This window comes from Pipistrellus kuhlii, unplaced genomic scaffold (genome assembly GCF_014108245.1).
Source record: "Pipistrellus kuhlii isolate mPipKuh1 unplaced genomic scaffold, mPipKuh1.p scaffold_m20_p_3, whole genome shotgun sequence".
In the NCBI taxonomy this organism is placed as follows: domain Eukaryota; kingdom Metazoa; phylum Chordata; class Mammalia; order Chiroptera; family Vespertilionidae; genus Pipistrellus; species Pipistrellus kuhlii.
This window is the reverse complement of record NW_023425529.1, coordinates 43119784-43132887: the sequence shown is the minus strand read 5'-3', so window position 1 is coordinate 43132887 and position 13104 is coordinate 43119784. Positions and strand designations below refer to the sequence as shown.

At 40.2% G+C, this 13104-nt stretch overlaps 1 protein-coding gene across 11 annotated transcripts in view; it reads right to left on the bottom strand.

The window, feature by feature from the left end:
* DIP2B (disco interacting protein 2 homolog B) overlaps positions 1-13104 on the bottom strand; it is a 226795-nt gene that overhangs the window by 67835 nt on the left and 145856 nt on the right. For 10 of the 11 annotated variants that reach the window (XR_004991050.2, XR_004991051.2, XR_004991052.2 and 7 more), the window contains 2 exons: positions 12970-13095; positions 1890-2099 (listed from right to left, as the gene is read on the bottom strand). Coding sequence is in view for 7 of the 11 variants with exons in the window: in XM_036456026.2 (XP_036311919.1) it covers positions 1890-2099; positions 12970-13095 (336 nt within the window). In the remaining 4 variants the exon portion in view is untranslated. The remainder of the gene's footprint in view (positions 1-1889; positions 2100-12969; positions 13096-13104) is intronic. The other variant, XM_036456024.2, reaches the window with a different exon arrangement.

Below are 13104 nucleotides of genomic sequence, written 5' to 3'. Positions count from 1 at the left end.
AAAGTCAATTTGAAAGTAAGATCTCTATGTTCTAAAAGTCTGTAATTACTAGTTTAATAGTTTTTAAAGTTTTAAATATAGTACAAACTATAAATAAATAATAAATATAGTACTGGCACAAGTATATGGCAGTATATCTCTTCTGTAGGATAGTGTGGTAACAAGTGTTAAAAACCTGCATTTTTATTTGACTCAACAATTCCACTTATAGAAATACATACTAAAGAAATAATCAGACAAATGCACAAAGTTTTGTGTTCATAAATGTTTATCCCAACAGTTTTTATAATAGCAAAAAAAAATGCATAATACTTAAATGTCCAAAATTGGGGAATGGCTAAATAAACCAGGACATGGCCATACAGTGGCATATTTTGAAACCATAAAAAAAATAGTATAATTCTATATTAATGATATAATAGATGTTTGTGATAAGAAAAGCTGGTAATGAATGTTGTGTTTAGTGTACTTTCATTTTAATAAAAATAAAACCTACATATTTATATGCAAATAAAGTCTAAAAGAATATAAAATAAAGTGATAACATTAAAGTGTTATCTATGGAAAGTAGGTTTATAAATTATTTTTATCAGTACTTTCACATTTTTCTATCAGAATCATTAATTACTTCTTTTAAAACATGCAAAAGGCAATAATGTTAGATAAATCTGCTCTCTTTTAGACCAATCTGAAAATAAAACCTGACCCACCATGACTGTTGTGGCCTCTTCCAAAGAGAAGAGGCGGTGAGCATGCTCACCTGTAGCTGCCTTAGGAGGTTCAGGGAGTGACGGGACAGGGTTAAGAGTGCAGGACAAATCAGTGCTATTGGCCTTGGCTTTTAAATGTAGTCAATCACCCCCAAGGTGGCTAATGTCGTTAAAAGTTATTGGCTTGAATTAAAACTTTTCCAAGTTTTTCTTTTTAATTAATAAAAGAATACAAGTGCAATCTCCCTCCTGGGAGAGACCCACACCTGTCCCCTCCCCCCGTCCTCCCTGGCCCGCTCCCTTTACTTTTCTCGCTCCTAAGCTCCAAGGACCTTTTCTTTCCCCTCTGTAACTTTCTAAATAAATTTCCTCTTATACTTTGAAAAAATAAAATAACAATGTAAATAAGGTGATATAAAAGGTCACTGATAAGAAAATGAAGACACCAACATGTAATTGATTGTCTAGAAAAAAAAGTATAACAGGCACATGATCTGATGTTCATATACATCACTTAGTGTGTGTACCAACCAATTAAGCAGAAGCAGAGAACTGAGTTGTATCTTTATTTGCAGTTGTCACAAACTCTTTAGAAACACACACAAAAGAACATAAAGCAGAGCCAAGCAGAAGCTACATACACACCATACAGGTGCAGAGGCAACACGTAGCAGCCCACAGAGTCCCATTCTCGGGCTGCACACTCTAGTTATAGCAATAACACAGCAGCAAGGACAATAAATCCAGTCTTTATGCTAAAGACAAAAGGGCCTCACTGAAATTGTCTTAGTACAGAATTTGCTCAGGTTTAATGTTTTTTGTTTGAGAGAACGTAAACAATAATCCTGGGGAAAATCTAAGATGTTAGTATTTTAACACCTTTGATCAGATGGAATATTCTTCAATAGGGATAAACCCTCGCTAAGACTGGTGTTATATCTTGCAGCCTGAGTATTGCTTACGGAAATAGCTATGGCTTCAGGTGGGGAATATTTTGCATAAAAAATGCAGACAAATGTATTGCTGGTGTTTCATTCTTTGCTTCATTAACTGTCATGTTCTTTCTGATTCTACTTTTTAGGCCACTCTGAAAAACCTAATACAAATCAAAAACTTTTCTGGATACTGGGAGCCAGATGTGACAATAATTTGGGCTTCTTGGATAGACCCAGCTCCTACCTATTCGAGTATTGGCAAATACATCAGCTAGAGACCCACTGGTTCCTTTGACCTCTCCATGGGACAGCGTAGAAGATGCAGATGAAGAAGTGGACGATCCCTGAATGGAACGGTTGATCCAGGACTCTGCATTCTGTAAGCTCTGTAAGGCAGCAGAGAGCGCAGCTTGGCGTCTCAGAGAGCCCTCATCCTCGGAGGCCGAAGACGTGTCTGTGTGGAATTAGAAAAAAAGTTGTTCTCGATCCTGCCTAGAACAGAGACCTTTCACTTCTTGCTCATTGATCACACATTCAATTTTGACACCAGCAAAACATTCGCATTCTCAAGGTAAACTAATATGTCAAGCTTCTCCAGAATCACAAGGAAAGGTCTATGGAACAAAGTGCTGAGAACCAAGATCAACAGTAATTAATATATATGCTAGAAGTCTGGTCAGGAGGCTGAATTGGGCTCTTTGATATTCACAGGGTGAATATTTGCATTTTATTACCTACTGCTGACTCAAAGGCCTAAAACACACACCCCCAACCTGATAATCTTACAGTTACTAAACATTACCATTGATATCTGTTTGCATACCTAAAAAGCAATTGTGTATTCTAGCAAATAAAAGCAGATGGGAACAAAGACTCCGTGGAACTTGGCTACTACAGCTAAGCTTTCCCTGGCTTCCCCCACAATTTCCAAATTTATATTTCTTGTTTTGTGCATTAATTTGCCCTTCTCCAAGTCTTTGAACCTGAGGCCACGCTGGCTGTGGTTTCACACAAAAGACTGCAAAACTAAGTCTAAATCTACAGGTAACTTTAAGTTATTTTTTAAAAATCCATTTAGAACATTTCAACTTCACTGTTTTTCTGATCTGAGTTTAATTAATACCTAAGTTCTTTGGCTCATCTTACTTATATTCAAATAATTCTGAAGTGCTTATATATCATCCTCAATCTCTTAATTTATAGAACCCTGTGATCAGATGCTACATTGATTTCAACAAGTACTTATTAATTAATGTTTACTTAAAAGGAAATAATATTGATAGGAAGATATAAAAACTTAATTAACAACGACTTAAGTGTCAGTGAGAGGCTAGGGAACTGATGTGGAATAAGAATGCTTAGGCTGAAAGCATTCATGGTTTCAGCGCAAAAGATAGCTGGTCATTTGGCACAGGTAAGATTTTCAAACATGACAGGAGAGGGCACTGATCTGTATTTCTCTTCTTAATTCTCAGAGAAGAACTGTGAGAACTTCACTGAGGTCTGTATTTAGCCTGGCCCTGACTTCAGGAAAATAAGGCCTAAATTAGAAAAGCATATGAAAAGGAGAAAAAAAAAATATCAACCAAATATAGGATAGCCAACGGCAGCAGAAGTCAGGGTTTGTTCTAGGGCTCCAAGCTGACGAGGCACACAAATTAAGGGGCACTGGGTCTGATGTGAGAAAAAACCCTTTAAATGGCTTTAGGGGTTATAATGTATGGCCTGCAAATTGAATTTCATTCATTTTTTAAAAAATTAAATGTTCTGTGATTAGTCCTGTTGAATTCTTTCCTATAATTCAGGTGAACCTGTAGGTCCATGTTCTACTTTGGCTCAAAGAACTAAACAGATAACATTGTAAGTACCAACAATGGAAATTTAAACCACAAAAGACTAATTTAATCTAGAAGTCAAATTCTGCAAGAGAAAGTTTATCCTTGCTTTCTGCTCTGGACTACTTCCAAATTATTACCTCATATTGAAGGAGATATGAGGTCCAAGATTTGTTTTGTTTTGTGTGTGTGTGTGTGTGTGTGTGTGTGTGTGTGTGTGTGTGTGTTTAATGTACTACATAATCATTACATATGCCAGGAACTATATCAGGTTCCGAGGATCCTGAGATGTATGAGTTCTTATGAGACAGGAAGGGGCCTAAAAAGGGTTACAGTCTAGTACAGAGAGACACACAACCCCAGACTGTTTCACAGGAATACAACAGATGCTAAGAAATAGGGTAAGCAAGGGTTTCACTCCCGGGCACCAATCCCAGCTGTGGATGTCAAGGACTTCTATAAATGGAGCAAAGACTTTTGAAGAGGTAAGGGGCACCAGGTGAGGCTGAGACGTAGACAGTGACCAGACCTCAAAGAGATAGACAATGAGGTTCTTTAAAGGGCAGAGAGATCTACAATGCAAAAGGAGGAGGATTAAAGGAAAATAAAAGAAACGTAATAGCATCTGCCATGTTTTAAGGAAAGCCTTTTGCATAATTTCCAGAAATTATCCTAACATTTTAGCTGTACCTTAGGAGAGAGATTTCTATCTTTGCAAATATGCTAAAGAAGGGGGTCGAGGGAGGCTGGGACAGGTGAACCGGGCCCTTAGAATAAAGTATTTTTAGGGTATAGATAATATATCCCATAAACTCCACTAGATTTGCAAGCTATCTTCCTTGAATCATTTATTTTAATCTGTATATGTCTAAAATCAGAATAACCCGATTTTCAAAAGATAGTAAAGGCAGTTTTTCATGATTAAGTTTATGAAAAACTGGCTTCATTATGTTTCTATATTGAATCAATTATGTAATTAGGTATATTGTTTCAATTCAATTTCCTCATCGTCCACAGTCCTCCTCAAAGTGTTTAGAGGCCATGACTGTGGGCAGCGTGGCAGAGTGTGGTGGGGAAAGCATGGTTCCGGTGTCTGTCTTCCGTGTGACCCCTGAGGCCCACCCCTTACTGGCGTCGTGATGTGGGTAATCACAAGATTATCCATCTGAGAAGCCTGGCTGTTTGTTCAGCCATTCAATAACTACTACTAAGCACTTCACTAGTTTGATATAAAAAGATGAGCAATTAGTTAGGAGAAGCATAAGGTTGGGGAGAAAGAAGTGTGGGTAGAGGGGAAGCTAAGAAGGGACAGAAAATAGGCACATTTGAAGATCTGAATGAAATTAGACCAGCTGAAGCACAGGAAGCTAAATCGTTAGTGAAGAAAGATGAGGGTGGACAAGTGAACAGCACGGGGTTGCTAAGGTCAGGGTAAGACGTGCTAAGGGAACTGGCTTTCATGCTAACTGCAGTGGCAGGCCAATGAAGTGAGTCCGTGTCCAGAAAGCAGCCCAGCAGTGACAGCACAATAGCAGGTGGAAAATAAACATTAGGTCTCCTTTTCCTCCCAGAATAACCCACCCTATGTTACCTCACGAAACTGGCTGGGCAAATTTTAAAGCTGATTGTTTTAAGATCACACAAAATGTAAGCACTTCTCTGAGACTGTATCTTTTTAAAAATAAAAATGAGCTCCTTTAATTCTTACATGTTGCCCTGGCTGGTGTTGCTCAGTTGGTTGAGCACTGTCCCCTGCACAGAAAGATTTGCTGGTTTGATTCCATGTCAGGGCACATGCTCAGGGTTTGGGTTTAATCCCCAGCAGGGGGCATGCAGGAGGCAGCTGACTGATGTTTCTCTCCCCCCCCCCCCCCCCCCGTGCCCTTCCCACTCTCTCTAAAAGTCAATTAAAGTATATTTATACTAGAGCCCCAGTGCAAGAAATTCATGCACTTGGGTGGGGTGGGGGGCCCTCAATCTGCCCTGTGCCCTCTTGCAGTCTGAGAGCCCTTGGGGATGTCCAGCTGCCGCCTAAGGCCCGCTCCCCACAGCAGTAGGATATCCTTAGAGCTGCTGCAGAGGCGGGAGAGGCTCCCACCACCACCCCTGCACTTGCCAGCCATGAGCCCAATTTCTGGCTGAGCAGCGCTCATCCTGTGGAAGCACACTGACCACCAAGGGGCAGCTCCTACACTGAGCATCTGCCCACTGGTAGTCAATGTGTATCATAGTGACCAGTCATTGCACTGTTGAGTTGATTTGCATATTAGCCTTTTATTGTATAGGATATTTATTTAACTATCACACAGAAAATTGCAATGAATTTGTAGAAATTCAGGGAAGATTAAATGCAATGAATTTGTAGAAATTCAGGGATGATTAAATGAATATTAATAGAAACAAAACTATCATTTCCCCATTGATTCTGCTCTGGTTGAACACGAACTCATAAATGTTTATCTGTTATAACTAAAGTCCCTTAGCTAAGCTCTTGTATATGATAAGTACATCTATACAACACAAGACAATTTTGAAAACACTGTTTGCCCTTCAGTTTATAACTGATATGACTTTAACACAGCATCATTTAATACTGATCAATGGAAGCCTAACCTCCATTTATAACCAATTAGAAAGCATACATTCTAAGGAAAGAAAAGCCGAGTTTACTAACTGTTCTTAACTACTGTAGCACTTTCAGACTTTACCCATGTGTGGACATGACTTCCCTCTTCTTAATGGAAAATATATATTATATCTAAAAATGTTTATTAATTAATAAATCTAATTTATAGGTTGAATTTAAACACCTACCATAGCCTCTCCACTCCTGATAATGAAAGCTAACCTATACAAGGACTTGTACATAGATGTTCATAGGAATTTTATTTTAATAACTAAAAACAGGAAACAGTCCAGCTGGCATGGCTCAGTGGTTGAGCCAGGAGGTCACAGTTTGATTCCTAGTCAGGTTACAGCACTCAATCCCTGTGAGAGGCATGTAGGGGACAGCCAATCAATGATTTTCTCTCGTCATTGATGTTTCCCCCCCACCCTACCCCTTCCTCTCTGAAATCAATTAAAAAATTAAAAACAAAACAAAAACGAAACAACCTAAGTATCCATCAATAACTGAATGGATAAATTGTGGTGTATGTATATGATGGGATAATCAACAACAAAAAGGAATAAACTACAGTACTGATACACACAAAGTAAATGAATCTCGAAATAATTACACTGAGTAAAAGAAGCCAAACCTTTTCCCCAAGCAACTGTGAAGAAGTACAACTGTATGATTCTATTTATATAAAATCCTAGAAAATTCAGACTAATGTAGTGATAGAAAACAGGATCAGTGGTTATCTCGAGAGGATGGGGAGAGGGGATTACAAAGGGATCATGAGGAAACCTGGGGGGCTTGTTTATCTTAATCGTGGGATGTCATATTAAGTCAGTGGTCGGCAAACTGCAGCTCACGAGCCACATGCAGCTCTTTGGCCTCTTGAGTGTGGCTCTTGCAGAAAATACCACGTGAAGGCGCACTTCCTGCGATTGAGACTTTGTGGCCCATGCGCAGAAGTCAGTTTTCGGCTCTCAAAAGGAATTTCAATGGTTTTACTGTTGATATCTGACCCCGTTGACTAATGAGTTTGCTGACTACTGTATTAAGTAAAGAAAGATTTCCCAAGCATGAGGCATTAGTAGAGTGAAAAACAAAGTCAAGTAGACTCTCTTGAGGCTTAACTGCTGTTTGACCTGAGGTAAGTGCCTGAACCTGCTTGTTTCCTCATCTCTAAAAAAATCTGCCTACAGCTGATGACAGGAGTAAGACTGTTCAGTGACTATTTGTTAAATTTTATTGTCGTGGCCAGAGATAATTTCAGAATAAAATTTTAATGTCCTACCTTAAAAAAGAAAAGAAAAAGAAACCTGCCTTCCTGCCTTACAGACGCTTATGAGGAGCGAATGGGGCAAGACAGCCACAGGTACCTGACAGTCTTTTATAGACCATCACACACTGTAATTCCATAAAGCGCTGTTAAAGCATGTTAAAAGTATAGCAATATCCCATCTGTCCACCCGCCAGAGAAGCACAGAGGTAACATTCTCCTTGTCTGGTGCTATGAATTACTGCCAGAGGCACTTCCAAGCGGGGCCCTATGTGAGACTAGACCTCTAAATTGAAGCTTCGTCTCTATCCAAGCCAGCTGAAATTGATTACTGTGTTTTGGGGTGATACTGTGATTTATTCGACCATCCTGGTACCCTCATGCAGTGTTGGGTAAGCCCACCAGGGTGCAGAAAAAGCTGAGAGGGGGAAAATGTATGCTGCAGTTTTTATATTGTGTTTATTCGTATGAATGAGTAATAGTTTTACACAAAGAACCTCCACAAAGAAAGAGCTGAGGTAATTGTCTCATGACATTGGTAAATGATTTCGGCACATAAAGGGAACTGGATGGCAGCAATTCAAGCAGTCTAAAAGGACCCGGACACTGAAAGAACCTTGGGATGCTACCAACTTGGAGAATTTAAATTTTTCAATCCACAAAATAGAATTCAGTGTACATATCAATCAGTAAATTTTAGGTTGATTGGCACTTTACTATTTGAGAATGATTTATAAATGAAAGGCAAATTATTTCCCATGCCAGCTATTTACCATATTTTTCCCTTAAATCCTTTTTATTAAATCCCCCCTCCTAAATAGCTCTAAATTGTCATCAAGTCAGTAATTCTAATTTTATGCGCTGACTGGCTAATGCACTCAAGCAGGTCTCCCACAGCTAGGTTTGCACTGGACAACACATCAGAGGGAGGGCCCTGACCGCTCACACATTCTTGACCTGGGTGATGTGCAGTGTGACCTCTCAGTGCACAAAAATAATGCGACTAAAATACTATGAAATTTGAGATTAATTTCCCCCTTCCGGAGTGGCACAACTTTTCTAGAAACAAAGTCAAAGCAAGTTCATCTTTTATAGCTGCCCAGAACCTGTGTTTGTTTTTTTTAATACAGCCTTTAACCAGCAATAATTAGTGTCAATTCTCTTCTTCGTCCCCATCCTTATGTGAAGACTCGGTATTCTTTTAAATGCCACTGTTTCAGGGGATGCCTGAGTAGACATGAGAGAGAGTCTACCTGCCACCCCTGGGTTAGTCTGGGAGACAGTGCCAGAGGCTTAAACTGCATCAGGAAGAGGAGACTTCTGAGAGTCTCTAACGGCTCTCAGAAGCTCGGAGAGACTGGATCCTGAACCCTAACTTGGGAACAGCAAATTCCATCCTCTAAACCACATGTGTCAAACACAAGGCCCGCGGGCCAAATCCGTCCCGCCAGGCCTTGCAATGTGGCCCGCACCGCGCTGTCATCACTGCACTCCGCTGCGTTTCCATCACAATGACAGTTTATGACTGTTCAGTAAACCATTCGGCCCGCGATTTAGGCTGGATTTTAGATTTTGGCCCCTTCTCTGATTGAGTTCGACACCCCTACAAACGGAAAGGTGCTAACAGACGCCTTGTGATACAGGTCTTCCCGCATTCCCTCACAGTATTTGTGCTAGGCATGTGCGTAATTGTAAACTGAGAGCATCAAGATCTAGCTCTGTGGGAACTATCGGAGGGGAGAATCCACCTTCTATTTGAAAATATTGATGTTGAAAACTAAGGATCCTTATGACTTAGATTAAATTTAGTTTTAAATTCTAGCTCTGGACATATATTCATATTCTCTCTCTCTCTCATAGACCTAGTCTTTCCCTCTAATCAGCAACCTCAACACCACCACTCAGGAATCAGGAAACAGTAGCTGGACCATGGTCACACGGTCTGGACCTCTGCCAGCTAAAGAAAACATCTTGACCTAAGTAATGTTTCAGTTCCTGAGCCTTAATGTAGAAAGACCCCTGGTTACTTTCCCAGAAGACCGAAACCTCAGAACTGTCCTCAAGACCTGAAGAAATGATTCATTACTCTTTCCTCTCTGACCAGTGAGCTCCCCAACCCCTAAATCCATGGTGTTTTGTGATTTTGCCCTATATAATCTGTAAGCTACACAACATCAGATCTTTAGCATTAGCTCTCCATATCTGGACTGGTCAATTCAATATTAAACTATCTTTATTTCACTCGCCGGGCTTGGCTCGGTGGTTGAGCATTGACCTATGAACCAGGATGTCATGATTTGATTCCCGGTCAGGACACCTGCCCAGGGTTGCAGGCTCAATCCCCAGTGTGGGGCGTGCAGGAGACAGCCAATCAATGATTCTCTCTCATCACTGATGTTTCTCTCTCTTTCTACTTCTCCCTTCCTCTCTGATATCAATGAAAACAACAAACTACTTTTCTTTGTATAAAGCTCCTGCTCATGCATTGGGGTTCCAGCAGCAATGTCCCTAAGAGCACATAAAGATTTTGTATACGCTATTTTCATCGATCCCCAGAAGAGGAGATAAAAGAATAGGAAACCTTTAAAAAAAATTTTTTAATTGATTTTTTACAGAAAGGAAGAGAGAGGGACAGAGTTAGAAACATCAATGAGAGAGAATCATCCATCAGCTGCCTCTTGCACGCCCCCTACTGGGGAGGTGCCCGGAACCAAGGTACATGCCCTTGACTGCAATCGAACCTGGGACCTTTCTTTCTTTTTTTTTTTTTTTTTTAATATATATTTCATTGATTTTTCACAGAGAGGAAGAGAGAGAGAGTTAGAAACATCGATGAGAGAGAATCATCGATCAGCTGCCTCCTGCACACCCCCCACTGGGGATGTGCCCGCAACCAAGGTACATGCCCTTGCCCGGAATCGAACCCGGGACCTTTCAGTCCGCAGGCTGACGCTCTATCCACTGAGCCAAACCGGTCCCGGCGAACCTGGGACCTTTCAATTTGCAGGTCGACGCTCTGTCCACTGAGCCAAACCGGTTTCAGCAAGGAAACCTTTTAAAGGTCTTAGGATAGAGGACTGAATCTTTACAATTATGCAATTATTAAAATATGTAAGGTGAACTGACAGTTTCCTGAAATATGCTTTTGTTCCCATTAGGACTGATTCATTAAGCAGGAATAAACTCCATGTAATTTTTTCATGGAAAAATGTATAGGGTGCTATTCTTTTTAATGTTAAAAAGCATAAAGTAACATTTTATGGTAATGTTTAGTGTGGCATATGATACTGTGTTGTAATGATTACTGCTATAGATTACTTGAGTATATAGGATCAACTAAGTTCCAGGTGCAAGAACTTTAAACACAAAAGCAAAAACAAAACATGTAAGGTGATCAAGAACATTAAAGCATATCTTTAAGCTGTAGACAGAGTGGAACATTTGGGTTTAGAAATACATGAATTCCAAAGGACTATGGTCTCATTCAGCCACAAACAGCCAGGATTTGTTTCTAGGGTGGGTAAATTCCCCTCAGGCAGTGACTTTTGTAAAAGGGGACAAAAAAGGTTCCCATTTATTCTGAGCATTAGCAAGATCCTTTGCTGCACTCTCACATTTAACCCAGGCCATGAGAGCAGACTATTTACTCTAAAACTGCATTTCTTTAATACAGTTCTGGAGAGGATTGTTTCTAAGAACTAAGAGTCACATTGCTCTCTACCCTTTGCCATTTACTACCACTGAACCCTCAGCTGCGCTGGAGCACACTCTGCCAAGGAACAGCCATAACTGAGAGCCCCCTTTGTCCCTGAGAACCCAACTGCTGTACGAATGCGGGAGGGAAACCATCCAAGATTTCGAATGAGTGGGTTGGAAGTATGCACCACTATAGACACAGAATGTCTTACTGTGATGGTCTGCTAGAGGTATCCTGAATTTCGTTTTGAGAAACACTTGAAGCCACAAAGCTATTTCTCTTTCAAACATATTGACACCACAGATGTAAAGAAAAAACAAAAACAAAAAACGCACACACAGTTAACGAGCCCACAGCATACCCAAATGCCCTGAGAAGTTTGCCAAAACCTAGAAGAAAACTTATTAATATGAACATGGACCAGAGATAAGGATCCAGTGTGAATAGCTCAACTTGACAACTGAGATTCAAAATCAGCCAAAACAAAATAACCTTCCTGGGAATCTCCCCAAGAGACACAGTAAATAGTTTAGATCAAAACAACACGGGAAATCTTTTACCTAAAGATTCCATTAACAGTAACATGACATTAGGGGCATAGCCACTACACTGAGGCTCTACAATAGATTTACTGCCAGCTAGTGTGGCTCAGTAGTTGAGTGTTGACCTTTGAACCAGGAGGTCACAGTTCGATTCCCCGTCAGGACACATGCCCGATGCAGGACACGGCTCGATGCAGGAGGCAGCCAGTCAAGGATTCTCTCTCATCACTGATGTTTCTATCTCTCCCTCCATCTCCGAAATTAATAAAAATATAAAATAACAATAATATGGAAAAGAATAAAAATAAAATAGATGTATTTTCTGTAGCCTCAGAGGCCTATACAGAGATTTTTGTGGGGACATTTAAAATAAGTTTTTTAAGCTTTTAAAAACTTAAAGATTCTGAATAGACAAGTCAACTTCAAGTTATTCCAGCTGTGCCTCAAATATAAAATGATAACTCTTAAATTTACTTTAGAAGGAGTAAGAATAGTCTGGGAAATAGTTAATGGAATGAAGACACTTGGTTTCCACTGATCTCGTGACCCTATTACATAGAAAGTGTTAAAAATATGTAAATGTATACACAATTTACACACACACACACACACACACACATGCACGTTTTCATATTGTTTTCATATCTATTACAACTTTACCTGACTGCTCTCCCATCATCTTTAATGACACACAACAAGTCTACTTACTCCTATGACTGTAGTGGAGACAAAGTACCTGAATCAGGAGTATACATTTGTTAAAGGAATATATGACTATCGGTCATGTTTCGAATGTCTATGAAAATAGCTATTTAACCACAGCAGAGCTGTGTTAGGCTAATTTTTAGCCTGTATATTTTTATGGTTACATGATTTTGGGGTATAGCAAGAATATGCCAGAAATTCCGAAGGAGAAAAATTTTTTAAGCCCTGGCCAGTTTGGCTCAGTGGATAGATGTTGGCCTGCAAACTGAGGGATCCCAGGTTCGATTCCGGTCAAGGGCATGTGCGTTGGTTGCGGGAACATCCCTGGTGGGGGCTGTGCAGGAGGCAGCTGATTGATGTGTCTCCCTCATCAATATTTCTAACTCTCTGTCCTTCTCCCTTCTTCTCTGTAAAAAAATCAATAAAGTATATTTTAAAAATGTTTTTAATGCTTTACTATTAAGGCCCCTTTTCGTGTGCTGTTTGCAATGCAACAACCAAAACAAGCTGCCATCCGTGAGACTCTCACTCCACTCCGACCGTCAGTGTGTGCTCTCACTCACCTCTGCTCCTACCTCAGAAACAAAGACCAGGACTTATTCCGGAACATCAAAGTAGCAACTGTCAGAGGGAAAGACTGTGACAAACTTACCAGGAGGCGTGCAGGCATCGGCAGGAGACTGGACGAATGTGGAGCGCCTTTTGGTAGGCATGGGCAAAGCCATTTTTTGTTCTTTATGCTTTGCCAGTGCAGCCTGAACCGCTTCTGTGTGAATATCTGAAAGAG